This window comes from Protomyctophum bolini, assembly GCF_963924005.1.
Source record: "Protomyctophum bolini genome assembly, chromosome: 18".
Taxonomy (NCBI): Eukaryota; Metazoa; Chordata; class Actinopteri; order Myctophiformes; family Myctophidae; genus Protomyctophum; species Protomyctophum bolini.
This window is the reverse complement of record NC_137879.1, coordinates 38,698,228-38,713,142: the sequence shown is the minus strand read 5'-3', so window position 1 is coordinate 38,713,142 and position 14,915 is coordinate 38,698,228. Positions and strand designations below refer to the sequence as shown.

The 14,915-nt window shown below is 46.7% G+C and overlaps 1 protein-coding gene across 1 annotated transcript in view; it reads right to left on the bottom strand.

Moving 5' to 3' along the window:
* heatr1 (HEAT repeat containing 1) overlaps nucleotides 1–14,915 on the bottom strand; it is a 67,382-nt gene that overhangs the window by 42,249 nt on the left and 10,218 nt on the right. Inside the window, exons 12-18 of the mRNA XM_080789025.1 lie at nucleotides 14,130–14,237; nucleotides 13,040–13,138; nucleotides 12,593–12,681; nucleotides 12,134–12,345; nucleotides 11,478–11,599; nucleotides 10,194–10,403; nucleotides 8,439–8,625 (exon numbers count right to left, since the gene is read on the bottom strand). Of these exons, the coding sequence (XP_080645151.1) occupies nucleotides 8,439–8,625; nucleotides 10,194–10,403; nucleotides 11,478–11,599; nucleotides 12,134–12,345; nucleotides 12,593–12,681; nucleotides 13,040–13,138; nucleotides 14,130–14,237 (1,027 nt within the window). The remainder of the gene's footprint in view (nucleotides 1–8,438; nucleotides 8,626–10,193; nucleotides 10,404–11,477; nucleotides 11,600–12,133; nucleotides 12,346–12,592; nucleotides 12,682–13,039; nucleotides 13,139–14,129; nucleotides 14,238–14,915) is intronic.

Genomic DNA, 14,915 nt, shown 5'->3' with positions numbered 1-14,915 from the left:
GTCGTCGGGTTGTTATTGTTGGTTGTCATGGCTGCCAGTTCCCACCTGATGTCGTGTGTGAGCTCCGACTGCTCCAGACCGTACTGAATAACTGCTAGCTTACATAATGTCTTGAGGCTAGGATTGAGGTCTAAGACGTACAGGTCACCAGGTGTTCTTAGTCCTCCAAAGAGGAAGATACGATCTCCCACCATGTATGCAGCATCATATATCACACATCGTTCCCGGTCCTTTCCCTTGGGCTCAACCTTCTTCCAGGAGAAGGTCTCTGGACTGAATTTCCACGCATCATAATTGTTCCCGCAAACAAATATGTACAGCTCTCCATTGTAGGTAAATGCTGAATGATAGCGTCCTTCTCGATGAGGCTGTGGAAATGGTGTGCTCAGCCAGAGGTTGGTCTCTGTGTCAAACACTCTGAGGGGGTACTTGTCCCCAACGCCCCCAAATACAAACATCTTTGTCCCGATGATGGTGGCAGAGTGAAAGTATGTAGTAGGTGGAGTTCCTCTGGTGTTAATTAAAGACCAGACCATTGTGCTGGTGTCCAACTTGTACATGTCATTAGTGTATCCAGTCAGCTTGGTGTATCCTCCATGGATAAACATGACCATCTCCAACAGACAGGCTGAGTGGTAGTACCTCCCCTCTGGAACAGTGCCAGAAACCCTGGGTTTGAACCATCTGTAGGCGTCAACATCAAATGCATAAAGCACATTGCAGTAAGGAATCCCTCCCCAGATGTAGACTATATCTTCAACCAACACAGCTGTGTGGCCAGAGCGCCTGGATGGAACCTCTAGGTGGCGTCCTCCTCCTCTTCCTGGCGGCGTCCCTGGGGTCAGCTGCCTCCAGCATAAAGACACTGTGTTGAAGACGTGAACATCAATGTGATCACTGTCTCCTCCAAAGCAGTACAGCTTGTCCTGCAGCACCACAGCTGCATGGTGACATATCTCTGCTCCTCCTTTCAGATGGACGGTCCAGAGGATCATTCTAACATCAGGTTGTTCTTGCTCCTCTGTCCGACAATGCAGTTCTGACTCTCCGTCTCTGTCCCAGAATGCAGTTCTGTCAACCACACACTATCTCTTATATCTCTACAGTGGTACAAACGTCATGTGACGCCTCTGGCCAATCCGTGAAGCCGGTGTGTTGCGTCAGCCAGACATACAGTAGTCTATCTGTTGTGACGGCCCCCTGGGCCTTTAGTCTACTATGTGGGGTTTCTGGTGTATGTGTGGCTGTGCCTTTAACAGTTCCATTGCAGTGTTGGAGGGCGGAGCCAGAGATGATGAGTGGAAGGGGAGACACCTGGCCAGTGTCCTCCCCAAACACTATTTAAGACACCTGCTCTCACAGCACTTCAGATCTGCATTTCTCCACAGGCTGCAGGGGCGGCCGCAGGAGAGCACCCTTGTTCTTTCTTTTGTTTGTTGTTTGGTTCTAGATTTTGGGCAGCATGTTTCCCTGCCAACCTAAGTTGGAAACTTTGAGCAAATTGATTCAGTTCTTTAATTCTTTTTTCACAAGTATGAAATAAACTACTTATTTTTTCGATTGTCCTCCGGTGTGGTTTCCCCTTCTTCGTTATGGCCCCAGAGCCAGCCATAACATGGGGGCTCGTCCATAGCTAAAAGTTTGGTAAGCTACAAAACTTTCTTGTTGTAGTAGTTTGGGCTGCTTGTTTAATTAACGAGCTAGCCAAGTTCAGGTTCGCACCTATCCTCAGTGGCAGCTGTGGGGTGGAGCCTTGTCATTTGGGGAACCAGCGGAGGGGTTTTTTTGCTACTCGGGTCTCGGAACTTAGGAACGTAAGTACACCTTTCTGTTTACAAGTCACTTTTTGTTGGGCCGACTCTGACAGGCAAAGCGCATTTCCCCTTTGGGACTTGTGTGCATTTATATAATACACGTAGTGTGGGGAGAAAGGGTTGGAGCTATATGCTCGGGAGCACTCTTTGGCCTTGGGGCGGTGGCCAGCTTGCTGGAGACCTTTTTCCCTCGCCAACGTTTCATGTGCGTAAATACCTGTCCCAACTATCCCCTGAAGACTAGGGTTGAGATTTAGATAAGTTTGGGTTAGGCAGTTAGAGGGGAGGCTCAATTTAATTTGACTTGTTTGGGGCATTTATTTGGTTAAATGCGCTTCGTTCTTTGGTTTCCGTTGGCTTTGAGTGGTTTGTTTTGTTTTCTTTGGTTTAATTTTGCAATGGAGGTGCCTGATTTTGTTTCTGGTCCGTCGGAGGAGGGCCTAGATTCCTTTAGCAAGGACCAATTATTGTCAATTGCCGAGCATTACGGCATTGACATTCCCGACAAAAGGGCGGGAAGAGATAAGGTCAAGGTAATGATCAAGGACCAGCTGTATGAGCAGCACATTTTGAGCCCGCAGCCGTCTCAGTGTGGGGCTCAGGAGGAGGTTGTAGCCGCAGTCTCAGTGCCCGCGGGGGCCACTGGGCTAACCTTCGAGGAGTTGGTGAGGCTGAAAGAGATGGATGCTGACTTACAGATAAAACTGAAGGAAAGAGATTTGGCGATAGAAAGGTTAAAACATGAAGCAGAGATGAAAAGGTTGGATGTTGAGGGTACACGGCTCAACTTGGTGAGAGATGGCACGATGAGTGAGGTGAAGAGGGGCGAGTCAGGTGGTGACAATGGCAACATTTTGAATAGTTTACGGTTGGTCCCAAAATTCAATGAGAAAGAGGTGGAAGTGTTCTTCACTCTGTTCGAGCGGGTGGCAGACGCTCGGGGCTGGGATGATTCGGACCGGACGGTCCTGTTACAGTGCGTGCTCACTGGACGTGCTCAGGAGGCGTTCGCCTCACTGTCTGCACGGGACAGCACAAGGTATACACTGGTCAAAGCAGCAGTGCTGCGTGTATACGAACTAGTTCCCGAGGCCTATAGACAGCGTTTTCGGAGTTGGCAGAGAGGCAATAATAAGTCCTATCTTGAATTTGCCCGTGACCTGTCAACACATTTCGAGCGCTGGTGTGTGGCTTCAGGGGTGGAAGACTATGATGACCTCGCTGCTCTTGTTGTGCTGGAGCAGTTTAAGAACTCAGTCCCAGAACCAGTCGCCATGTACATTATTGAACAGAAAGCAAAGACTGCAGCTGCGGCTGCAGCACTCGCCGATGAATTCTCATTGACACACAGAGGGCGGGGGGACAACCGTGGTAATGGTGGGTGGTCTGGTGGCGGCAGAGAAGCTGGCCAAGTTGTTGGGGGAAAATACTTTCCTCCCAAATCCAGTGGAAATGTGAACTCGGATAATAGTGGACCGGCTGGTCGTGACTCCGAGAATGCCTGCCACTTCTGCCACCTTCCAGGGCACTGGAAACGTGAGTGCCCGGCGCTTAAGGGGCGTAACAAGAATGGTGGGTTTAAGGGGAAACCTGCAGCATTTGCTGCGTCGTTGCCTGGTACCGGTGATGTGAAACGAATAATTACTGAGGTACCTGTGTTGTCAAAACCTGACGAGGCTTTCTTGCCTTTCATGTCTAAAGGTCATGTCTCCATGCTTGGTGGTAAAGAGAAGGTGCCAGTTACTATCTTGCGTGACACGGGTGCGTTTGATTCCTTCATTTTGTCATCTGCTCTCCCTTTTTCTGAAGAGACTCACACTGGGTCATTTCTACCTGTGTTGGGTATGGGAATGGCTGTGTTCCATGTCCCTGTGCACAAGCTATTGTTCCACTCGGCTTTGTTTGTTGGTGAAGTGCGCATGGGCGTACGACCGGCGCTTCCAGTTGACGGGGTGACTGTCATTCTGGGCAATGGTGTAGCGGGGGAACGGGTGTGGGCGGATCAGGCGGTTCAGCCTGCCAGTCCAGTTCTGGTCCCGGTGCCATTGATTACCGAAGGCCCCGATGAAAATGAGACTGTTTTGCCAGACGTTTTTCATGCATGCGCTGTGACACGTGCCATGAAAAAAACAAGTGACCAGGAGGCTCTGGGGGAAATTGATTCACAGAGTGATATTGTGGGTGGGTTGATGTTGTCCTTAGCCAATACTCCAATTGCTATTCCACGTGCTGAATTGGTGAGTGAACAAACAACCGATCCCTCTTTGAAGGATTTATTCCAAGTGGTGTGCCCGAAAAGTGATTTGGAAAATCTTGCGCACGGGTACTTCATTGAAAATGGTGTGCTATTGCGCAAATGGGTGCCGCATGGCGAGGCGTTCATTGGAGACCCTATTTATCAAATTGTGATTCCCTCCAAATTCCGTGATTTGGTTTTGCGTGTTGCTCATGATGAGTCAGGACACATGGGCGTGCGCAAAACATACGACCGTGTTTTGAGGCATTTCTTCTGGCCTCGGGTTAAAAAGAGCGTTGCTGGCTACATTAAAACGTGTCATACGTGCCAGTTAACGGGAAAGCCAAATCAGTCCATTAAAGTGGCGCCGCTGTATCCTATTCCAGCTGTGGCTCAGCCATTTGAGCATTTGATTGTGGACTGCGTAGGTCCTCTGCCTTGCGCGAAATCTGGTGCTAAGTATTTATTTACTGTTATGTGCCAGAGCACCAGATATCCTGCCGCATATCCATTGCGCACGATTACAGCTAAATCAATTGTGCGTGCTCTTACGCAGTTCATGTCTATTTTTGGCATTCCGCGCACGGTCCAAAGTGACAGGGGTTCGAACCTGACATCTCACTTGTTTGCCCAGGTATTAAAGCAGTTGCATATCAAGCACAATAAAGCGTCAGCATACCATGCGCAAAGCCAAGGCGCACTGGAACGGTTCCATCAAACGTTAAAGTCGCTGATGCGCGCATACTGTGTTGAGATGGGTGAAGACTGGGAGGAGGGTTTACCATGGTTACTGTTGGCTGCGAGAGAGGTGACACAGGAGAGTTTGGGTTTTAGTCCAAATGAACTTGTGTTCGGCCACACTGTGAGAGGGCCGCTGGCTATTTTACAGGATGACTGGAAAGAAGTGGACCCGCCGACGAATCTAATTGATTATGTAAATGGATTTAAGCACAGACTGTACTCTGCTACGGAGTTGGCAAAAGAGAAATTGGCCTCGGCGCAAACTAAAATGAAGCGTTTGTATGACCGTAGAGCGGAGAAGCGTGTTTTTTCTCCAGGGGATCAAGTGTTGGCTTTATTGCCTATTGTGGGCTCGCCGTTCCAGGCAAAATTCATGGGCCCATATACTGTGGTGAAACAGCTGTCAGATCAAAATTATCTCATTGCCACGCCGGGCCGTCGGAAACACAACCAATTGTGCCATGTCAATCTTTTGAAACCGTATCTGGCCCGCGCGCCACAGGCGCTGAGCGCAGCGTTGAGTTGCACTCGTCCTGTGTGTGTTGGTAACACACACGGGGTGAAGGCAACATCGGAGAATGATGCCGTTTGTGAGGATGGTTTGCCAAATCATGACTCTGCCTTGTTGTCAGGTCGATTAAAAAATTCGGAGGTATTGTCAAGTCTAACTGATGTTTTGTCTCACCTATCAGAGTCACAGCGAACAGAGCTGGTGGCGCTGATACGTGAGTACCCAAGCCTATTTGGTGATGTTCCATCTGTTACGCATGTGATTGAACATGATATTGAGTTGACAGATTCCAAGCCTATAAGACAGCGGTTTTATAGGACAAATCCAGATAAGAGAAAATATTTGGATTCTGAAATTGACTGCATGCTCAAAAATGGTATTGCTGAGCAGTCTGCTTCGAGTTGGGCATCGCCGTGCCTGCTCGTTCCAAAACCGGACGGGACGTACAGATTTTGTTCTGATTTCAGAAAAGTAAATAATGTTACGAAACCGGACTCTTTTCCTTTGCCGCGCATAGATGATTGCATTGATCAGGTCGGCTCTGCTAAATTCATTAGCAAGTTCGATCTATTAAAGGGTTATTGGCAAATTCCCTTGTCAAAGCGCGCACAAGAAATAGCCGCATTTATTACTCCCTCTGGCCTTTATTCTTACTCGGTCATGCCGTTCGGCTTACGCAATGCACCCGCAACATTTCAGCGTTTAATGAACAAAGTGGTTTGTAACCTAGAAGGCTGTGCTGTTTACTTGGATGATTTAGTCATATATTCAGATAATTGGCAAGATCACATTGAGCGCATCTCAGCACTGTTTGGCCGCTTGGCTGAGGCGCGTCTTACTGTGAACTTGGCTAAATGTGATTTTGCTCGGGCCACAGTAACATACCTTGGTCGTCAGGTGGGGCAGGGTGAAGTGCGTGCTAAAGTGGAAGCGGTTGAAAAATACCCACCACCAACAACAAAAAAATAATTGCAACGATATCTTGGTTTCATTGGATACTATAGAGCTTTCTGTAGGAATTTCTCAACTGTTGTTGCACCGCTTACTGACCTGCTCAAGAATAATGCAAAATACATTTGGTCTCTTATTTGTCAGCAGGCATTTGAAAAGGCAAAACAAATCCTGTATGATGCTCCTGTCCTCGCTGCTCCACACATGACAAGGCCTTTTAAACTACAGGTTGATGCCAGCCATGTGGGGGCAGGTGGAGTTTTGCTTCAAGAGGATGAATTGGGCATTGACAAACCTGTATGTTTTTTTTCAAAGAAATTTAACAGGTATCAGTTAAACTACTCAGTGATCGAGAAGGAGGCTTTGGCTCTCATATGGTCTTTGCAACACTTTGAGGTGTATGTGGGTTCTGGACCTGTGGTGGTGTACACAGACCACAATCCGTTAACATTTTTACATTCTCTCCACAGTCCAAACCAGAGGCTCATTAGATGGTCCTTGTTTCTTCAGTCATATACGTTGGACATCCGCCATATTAAAGGAAAAGAAAATGTGGTGGCGGATGCCTTATCTAGGGCCCCGTGCAATTAATCCTGTTCAGTCATGATCTGTTTTGCATTATGTCTTAACCTTCCTCTTAAAGGCTTCAAGGTACCAGTTGCTGAGAGTGGGTGGGGCTAAAGCGTGATGCAGATGTGAGCTGGGGGGGTTAGTTTCACTGGGGTTGCTTGCTTGTAAAGTAAAGTATGTATACATTTTCTGATTGGTTTTTTTTGTAGCACAAATGTTGGGCCAGGGTTCCCTTTGGGACCCTGTTTTCGAGGGGGGGGATGTGACGGCCCCCTGGGCCTTTAGTCTACTATGTGGGGTTTCTGGTGTATGTGTGGCTGTGCCTTTAACAGTTCCATTGCAGTGTTGGAGGGCGGAGCCAGAGATGATGAGTGGAAGGGGAGACACCTGGCCAGTGTCCTCCCCAAACACTATTTAAGACACCTGCTCTCACAGCACTTCAGATCTGCATTTCTCCACAGGCTGCAGGGGCGGCCGCAGGAGAGCACCCTTGTTCTTTCTTTTGTTTGTTGTTTGGTTCTAGATTTTGGGCAGCATGTTTCCCTGCCAACCTAAGTTGGAAACTTTGAGCAAATTGATTCAGTTCTTTAATTCTTTTTTCACAAGTATGAAATAAACTACTTATTTTTTCGATTGTCCTCCGGTGTGGTTTCCCCTTCTTCGTTATGGCCCCAGAGCCAGCCATAACACTGTGTCCGTCACTCAGGGAAAAGGCTCCAGTTTTCAGTGTGACTCTGTGTGTGTCTATCATAGAGTAATAAAATGATATTAATTTCAATAGAAGTTGCTCAGTGGCGTTTTGAAGCACCCGGAAGACTGCCGGAAGTACAATTATAACTCAATGGCTCGAGCGAGCGGAAGTTTAGCCTAGCCTTTAGCCCCGGACCTCAATTGTGAGGTCCGGGGCTGACGCACGTGACGTCATGAATGTCCGTCCACCTCCATGAAAGTGCTGCAGTTCCACGTTTCGCCAGTAGGTAGACGGCAGCTTCAACGTTGGATAGCCTTACTGGGGGCTTGGTGTCTATGCCATACATGGGCAACTGGCGGCTCGGGGGCCACCATGCCACCCCCACCATCACGTAATGCGGCCCTCAGGTTAATATCCGAACATTGATATATTATTGATTTCAGTTAATTACTAGTATTGCAATGTTATTGTCTTCTCTTTTTTTTTATGTCCAATTAATTTGTATTTAATTCACACAGTTATAAGATAACTATAACTAAATACATTTGCCATTCAATAAAACTTTTACTTCAAGATTCCAATTTAAAAAAAATGGCAAAAAGAAAATTCTGGATTTCAATTCAAATATAGCAAAAATCGGCTATTTTTGCTATGACATTATTATGCAATGTGGCCCCACTGGAGTGAGTGTGGAAATATTATGGCCCTCTCTATCGTCAAAGTTGCCCACCTTTAGCTATTCAAAAATAGCAGATCTACAAGCTCATAGCGAGTGGCGCGCTACGAGCTTGTAGGTCTGCTATTTTGGAAAAATCGAAGAACGACTGACATAGAAACGTAGCTTTTTCAGAAAATCTGATCTCAGGTCAGAATGGGTCGAGTCTCATTCCACAGACCAAAAATCCAAACACGTCGTTGTCTCACCTGTGAAGGACTTGTCATGGCAGCTGAGCGACGAGATGAACTCTCGGAGCAGGGACAGGAGGACGACGCCGTACTTCTCGTCGACCGCGACCTTGGCCTTCTTCTTGGTAGCGGTGGCGTCCTGGAGGTACGCGGCCAGGGCTTCAGAGAACGAGGCGGGAGAATCCTCCTCGGAGGAGGAGGACGCCTGAAACACAAAACAACACGGTGAGCATTCAGCCCATTTAGGAGCGAGGCCAGGTTCTTCAAAAGGTCTTCTAAAAGCAGAGGTTCCCAACCAACCGGTACGCGGACCGGTGCCGGTTCCGCGGGACACGTGCCACTGGTACGCGAGAGAGGGGAATTCCATGTTTTCCCCCGTCGTGTAAAAATCCATTTGAAAACACTGCAGAGCGCGACGCTCAATCACCCGTTGGAATGCAAATGCTTGCATTTCAGGCTTTCTTTATATGCTACTCGTGTCTTTGAAAACGCTTCCGATTGTGCGGACGGACAACGGGGACGAGGACACACCAAACGGCGGTGGAAAGTTGACTCGTCTGTTCACCGACTGTGATTTTATTTAAAGGCGCAGTGAAACGGAAATGGTGAACAATTTGAAAATGGTGTTTCCACATGAAACACCGGTCTGAAGTTTCTGAACCAATCAGAGTGTCGCATCCCTTCAGGCGACGGTAGCTAGGGACGGTGGCTAATGCTATGCGCAACAGCGTGGTGTTGTTTGTTTATAAATCAGACGGTCGCCCAGCACAACCAGTTTACTGTTATGTGGCTTATTTCTACCCTATAATGTTTTCAGAAACATATTTTAGCGTGATGATTAAGTTGAAACCGAGTAATACACTGTCTGAATGTTATCTTGAATGGAAATAAAAACGGAGAAATCTGTAATCAGAAGCAGCTGTGTTGCATGGATGCACAGACATGGGGAATTAAACATGTGAGCTTCATTTTTATTGGCTTTTATCGATGTGTACCTCTACACGTCATCACGCAGCACGTTTTCGTTTTAATAAATAAATAATACAATCGTTTTTATGGACCTTTGATATAAAAACACACAGAAATGAGAATTTTCCCATTGTTTTGGCATCCATTGTTAGGTATGCCCATATGATGACCACGGATATGGTCTAAAAGTGTGAAAAACTTATTTTTCATTTCACTGCGCCTTTAAAGGAGAATTCCATACTAAAAGGCTTTCTCACCTTTCTTTGTAGTTGTTACGTCCCCCCACCAAAGAGGTTCAGGTGTTATTTTGTGCAAAAGCTCCTTATTGGCTGTTTCCCCTACCATAAGCCCTCAATGAATTGCATTGAATTGAATGGGAGTTGAATGGGGCTATGGGGTGTTGTGCTAATTCGCTTATTTCCTTTGCTCAAAATTATTATTATTTTGTATATATCCTCTCTTCATAATGTAAATAATATCCCAAGCGGCACACTTCACTACTTATTCAGATGCAAATAAGCGAATTAGCACAACACCCCATAGCCCCATTCAATTCAATGCAATTCATTGAGGGCTTATGGTAGGGGAAATAGCCAATAAGGAGTTTTCGCACAAAAAAAAAACCTGAACCTCTTTGGTGGGGGACGTAACAACTACAAAGAAAGGTAAAAAAAAAGTTAAGAAAGCATTCTAGCAATGGAATTCTCCTTTAAAAACGGCTTGGAGTCAGTGTTACTTCCATGTTTTGCGTATAGCACTATCCACAATCCTTGGCATCTTTACCGTTCATACTCCTTCCTATACCTGTGTGTGGTCCTGCAGAGCGCTGAGCTCCAGCAGAGGGCGCTGCAGCGTGGAGTAGAGCCGCTGGGCCGTGAGGAGGTGCAGGGTGTCGCTCAGCGCCGCTCCGCCCAGGCCCTGCAGCAAGGCCTGGGTCAGAACCAGGAAGGCCGCCCTGGCCCGGGTGTTACCCGCTGGACGCTGGTCCTCCACCACCTGGGCAAGGTTGTCCAGCTGGCATGGGAGAAGAGACACAACAAAACCACACCGTGATGATTTGAACCCATTCTGACCTGAGACCAAGATTCTAAAACGCAGTACGCACAGAAGAATGGTGGTTCTTTAAACGCATTTTGACCTGAGATCAGATTCTAAAAAATGTCTTCTAAATCCTGACAGTTTAAAAAAATAAAAATCACACCTGTGTGAACCAAGTGGTGCAACTCCCCTCTCTAAAAGCTGAATAACTCCTAATCTACGGAGCTCTCCATGGTTTGGTCCATTAGCGCGATTTTCGGAGGTTTTTGCTGATAATCCGGTGGTCTAGATGGAAACATTGGTGCTTTCTAGAGCAAGGATGGCTATATTTTAGCTCGCTAGCATTGAGGCTATTTATGTAGCAACAGCATCCACACACAGGTGCGGGTGCGTGCGCAGACCACTCGTGCTCATTGACACGCATGCGCACACCACTCGTGCTCATTGACCTACACAAACAGGTACATGGACATTGCGAGCTGGTTGTAGAAGTGGTTGCACCACTTAAAAATAGCAGACCTACAAGCTATGAGCTTGTAGATCTGCTATTTTTCAATAGCTAAAGCATGACATTATGCTAACACCAAAAGGGGTTCCCGCCCCAAAATGGGTTAAACCCATTTAGACCTGAGGCCGATTCTAAAAAAAATAAAAATAAAAGGCTTCTGTCAGTGGTGCTCAATCATTTTCGAAAAAAAGAAATCGTGAAAATGTGGCGCGAATCTTTGAATATATATTCTTTCAGAGTGAACGTTTTTTTAAACTCTTAAATCTTTGCTTCTGGGGGGGTGCCTGGAACAACATGTTTTCAGATGGGGGACGTACGGCGGCCAATAACACATCATTTTTGGGGGTCCTTGACATGAAAAAGTTTGAGAACCACTGACATAGAAACATAGGGTTTTTCAGAAAATAATCACCCTCAGGTCTAAATGGGTTTAACCTTTAGATGACAGTGAGCTAAAGTGGCCCAGGGTTAGGTATAGGTCACTGTCTTTTAGTTACTCTAGAAAAGAAAAAGAAAAACTATTTTGACAAGAAGTGACTCACAGCGTCTCGTTTGGAGATGTGGTCCATGCTCGCCAGCTTCTCTGTGAGAGTGGAGACCAGCCGCTGATTGGCCGAGCCCAGGAAGTCGCGCTCTGAGATTCCCTTCAGCACCTCCGTCAACTCTGGAGAGAGAGAGAGAGAGAGAGAGAGAGAGAGAGAGAGAGAGGCGAGGTGAGGAAAAACGATACTGGCAGAACTTTTCCCACAGTGAATTAACAATACATTCTTAACCCATTCTGGGCGGGAACCCCTTTTGGTGTTTCAAGCGTTATGTTCTACTTCAGCTATTGGAAAATAGCAGATCTACGACCTTGTAGATCTGCCATTTTTGAAACATAGAAAATAGCAGATCTACAAGCTCATAGCGCGGCACCGAGTGGCGCGCTACGAGCTTGTAGGTCTGCCATTTTTGAAAAATCAAAGACATTTTTAGAATCTGATCTCAGGTCAGAATGGGTTAATAATGAAACCGTCAGGATGTAATAGACATTTTTCAGAATCTGATCTCAGGTCAGAATGGAAAACTGCCAGGATGTAGAAGACATTTTCAGAATCTGATCTCAGGTCAGAATGGAAAACTGTCAGGATGTAGAAGACATTTTTTAGAATCTGATCTCAGGTCAGAATGGCTTAATAAACGATGGAATGACTCGAACCTTGGGCCCAGCCCAGTGTGAGCGGGTGCTGGGTCATGACGGCCGAACGGGCCACGCACAGCGCCAGCTGCAGCTCGGGGGCCTCCGGCGTGCTGCCGGTGATCACCAGCAGGGGGAGGAGCTTCCAGCCCAGATGCAGCCGCGCGTCCGGCGAGCCCAGTCCCAGTCTGGGGTCACACAGCACCCGCACTGTCTCCTGCAGAACTGGCAACCTGGACACACACACACACACACACACACACCAACATTTATGAAAATATGTGAATGAGCGCCATACTAGCCGTAAAATTGCATTTTAGTTTCATGCATGCAGTATAATAATAATAACTAATGTTTAATTGCTATGTTGACCAGGACATCACAGTCATGAATGACGCATGAATGACTCAGTTAAGAGTGAGTGTGTGTGTGTGTGTGTGTGTGTGTGTGTGCGTGTGTGTGTGCGTGTGTGCGACTAACCACTCTCCAGCCAATGAGAGCTCCGTTCTCTGCAGCACTGACAATAAACAGGATATGGTCCTTTCTGGATCCAAACGGTCTAAATAGAGCTAAAACAAGAAAGAAAGAAAGACATTCCATTAGTTTACTAGATTATCCCACAATAAACAGGTTTTGCTTGAGCCAATAATATATCATATAGCCTATACATTATTTCCACCAGCAACATTTTGGTCAAAACAAGCTTGATTTGCGCCTCATTTCTCTAAACGATATGATCCTAAGCATACTTCAAGCTATACTTCCAAAATGGTCGCGGAGCAACCTTGAAATAGGCCCTGAAGAAACAAATCGCTAGGGAGTCCTGATTTAATGGTTACAAACAAATACCCCCCCCCCCCCGGGCGTTCTTCTGGGTGTTAAATGTTGCAGCCCTAGTGGTGACCGGCGGTCAGTACTACTACTGACCTCCAGGGCTTTGAGGGCAGCGGCTACGACCGTCGGAACGTCGTCCTTCATCCTGTCCAGTAGAACCTCCGTCACAAAGGCCTCGTCTAAACTGTCCAGCTGGAATTAAAAAAAACACACAGAATAGTAAAAACCTCATGCTTTGACAGGCACTAGTTAGTGACTTTGTATTATTGTATTATTACAAAAGATACATTAACCACAAACAGCCGATCTACAAGCTCACAATGCGGCTTGTAGATCGGCCGTTTTCAAAAGATTTGTATACATGGGAAAACTTGAAATGGGACATTATGCACAACGAGCACTATTACTTCTGGTACTTTAAAGGGATAGTTCAGATTTTTTTGAATTTTTAAGTTGTATGAAATACTTGCCATTAATATAGTGGTTGCAACTGTATACATTGATTGCCAGAGTCCCATGGTGGAAGTTGTGCTCTGGTTTTGGTGAAATATCAAGTAGTTCAGTAGTTCTGGTCATTTTGTGGGGGGCACAGGGGGCCACGCAGTAAAAGTAAATGAATCCACAAAACTAACGTAATTTGTATTGTTGACCTATTTCTAAAATATTAGCACGACTTTCGTTCAACTTTTTGGGCGTAGTGATATGGACACAAAGAACATAGTTCTGGGTGATGATAGAGGGGTAAAAAAAGGAACGAAAGTTGCACTAATATTTTAGAAATAGGTCAACAATTCAAAAGATCTGAACTATTCCTTTAAGTGCCATTTTGATGCCCAATACTTTTCGTACTCTTGCTCCAAGTACATGTAACGGCGTATAGTTCTACATTCCGGTGCCGATACCTCGACTTAAAGTGAAGTAAAACATGCCCCCCCTGTGGGTTTCGTTTAGGGCTTTAAGCAACTAGTCTATTTCAGCTAGTCGATTAGTTTCCCCGTTTCTGTAGGCCTCAAGATCAGCTAGATTATATTCATAGTCACCAATGTAACACAGTTTTTAAATGTACACATATTAGTAACCAAAACAAAAACATAATAGCTAGGCCTAGTCAAACGACTAGTCGACTAGTAAACCAGGTGACTATAGTCCAAATCGCTAGGAGTGAAAGCCCTAGTACGGTTACCTGCCCAGAGGTCATGGTGTTGACCAGGTGCTCCACAGCCAAGGTCCTGACAGACGCCAGAGGGTGAGAGAGGCTGAGGAGCAGCGAGGTGTCCGAGTCTCCCAGGATCTAGGTCGCCAAGAAGACAAAAAGGACGTCGGCCATTTTAGCCCCCGCTTCATGCAACTCATTTAGATTTAGAAATATTGCAGGAGTGAAAGACTAAAAGCCGTAACTGATGCCGGGAATAAAGTACATACAATTATAATTTTTATTCCACGATTTTGCACGATTTTTTCACCAAGTGTCAATGGTCTAATTAGACTCTAATGTAATCCTGGGGGGGGCAGCGGACTGACCTCATGCTTCCTTCTATGCATGAGGAGTCCAAACTGCTCCTTTACACCTGACAGGGGGGGAGTTTCCCTGGTTGGACGTAGCGCGTGGAATGAACACGTTATTTCCGACCAGTTCCTTTCCCCTCCATCAGGTGCCCCGGCTGGCCAGGGGGAGGCAGTTTAGTGACCAGGATTACTGCATGTTTTTTTGTGAGGGTACTTACCCTAGGGGACACGGGGAGAACATGTGAGGGTACCTACCCTAGGGGGACACGGGGAGAACATGTGAGGGTACCTATCCTAGGGGGACAAGGGGAGAACATGCGAGGGCACCTACCCTAGGGGGACACGGGGAAAACATGTGAGGGTGCCTATCCTAGGGGGACACGGGGAGAACATGTGAGGGCACCTACCCTAGGGGGACACGGGGAGAACATGTGAGGGAACCTACCCTAGGGGGACATGGGGG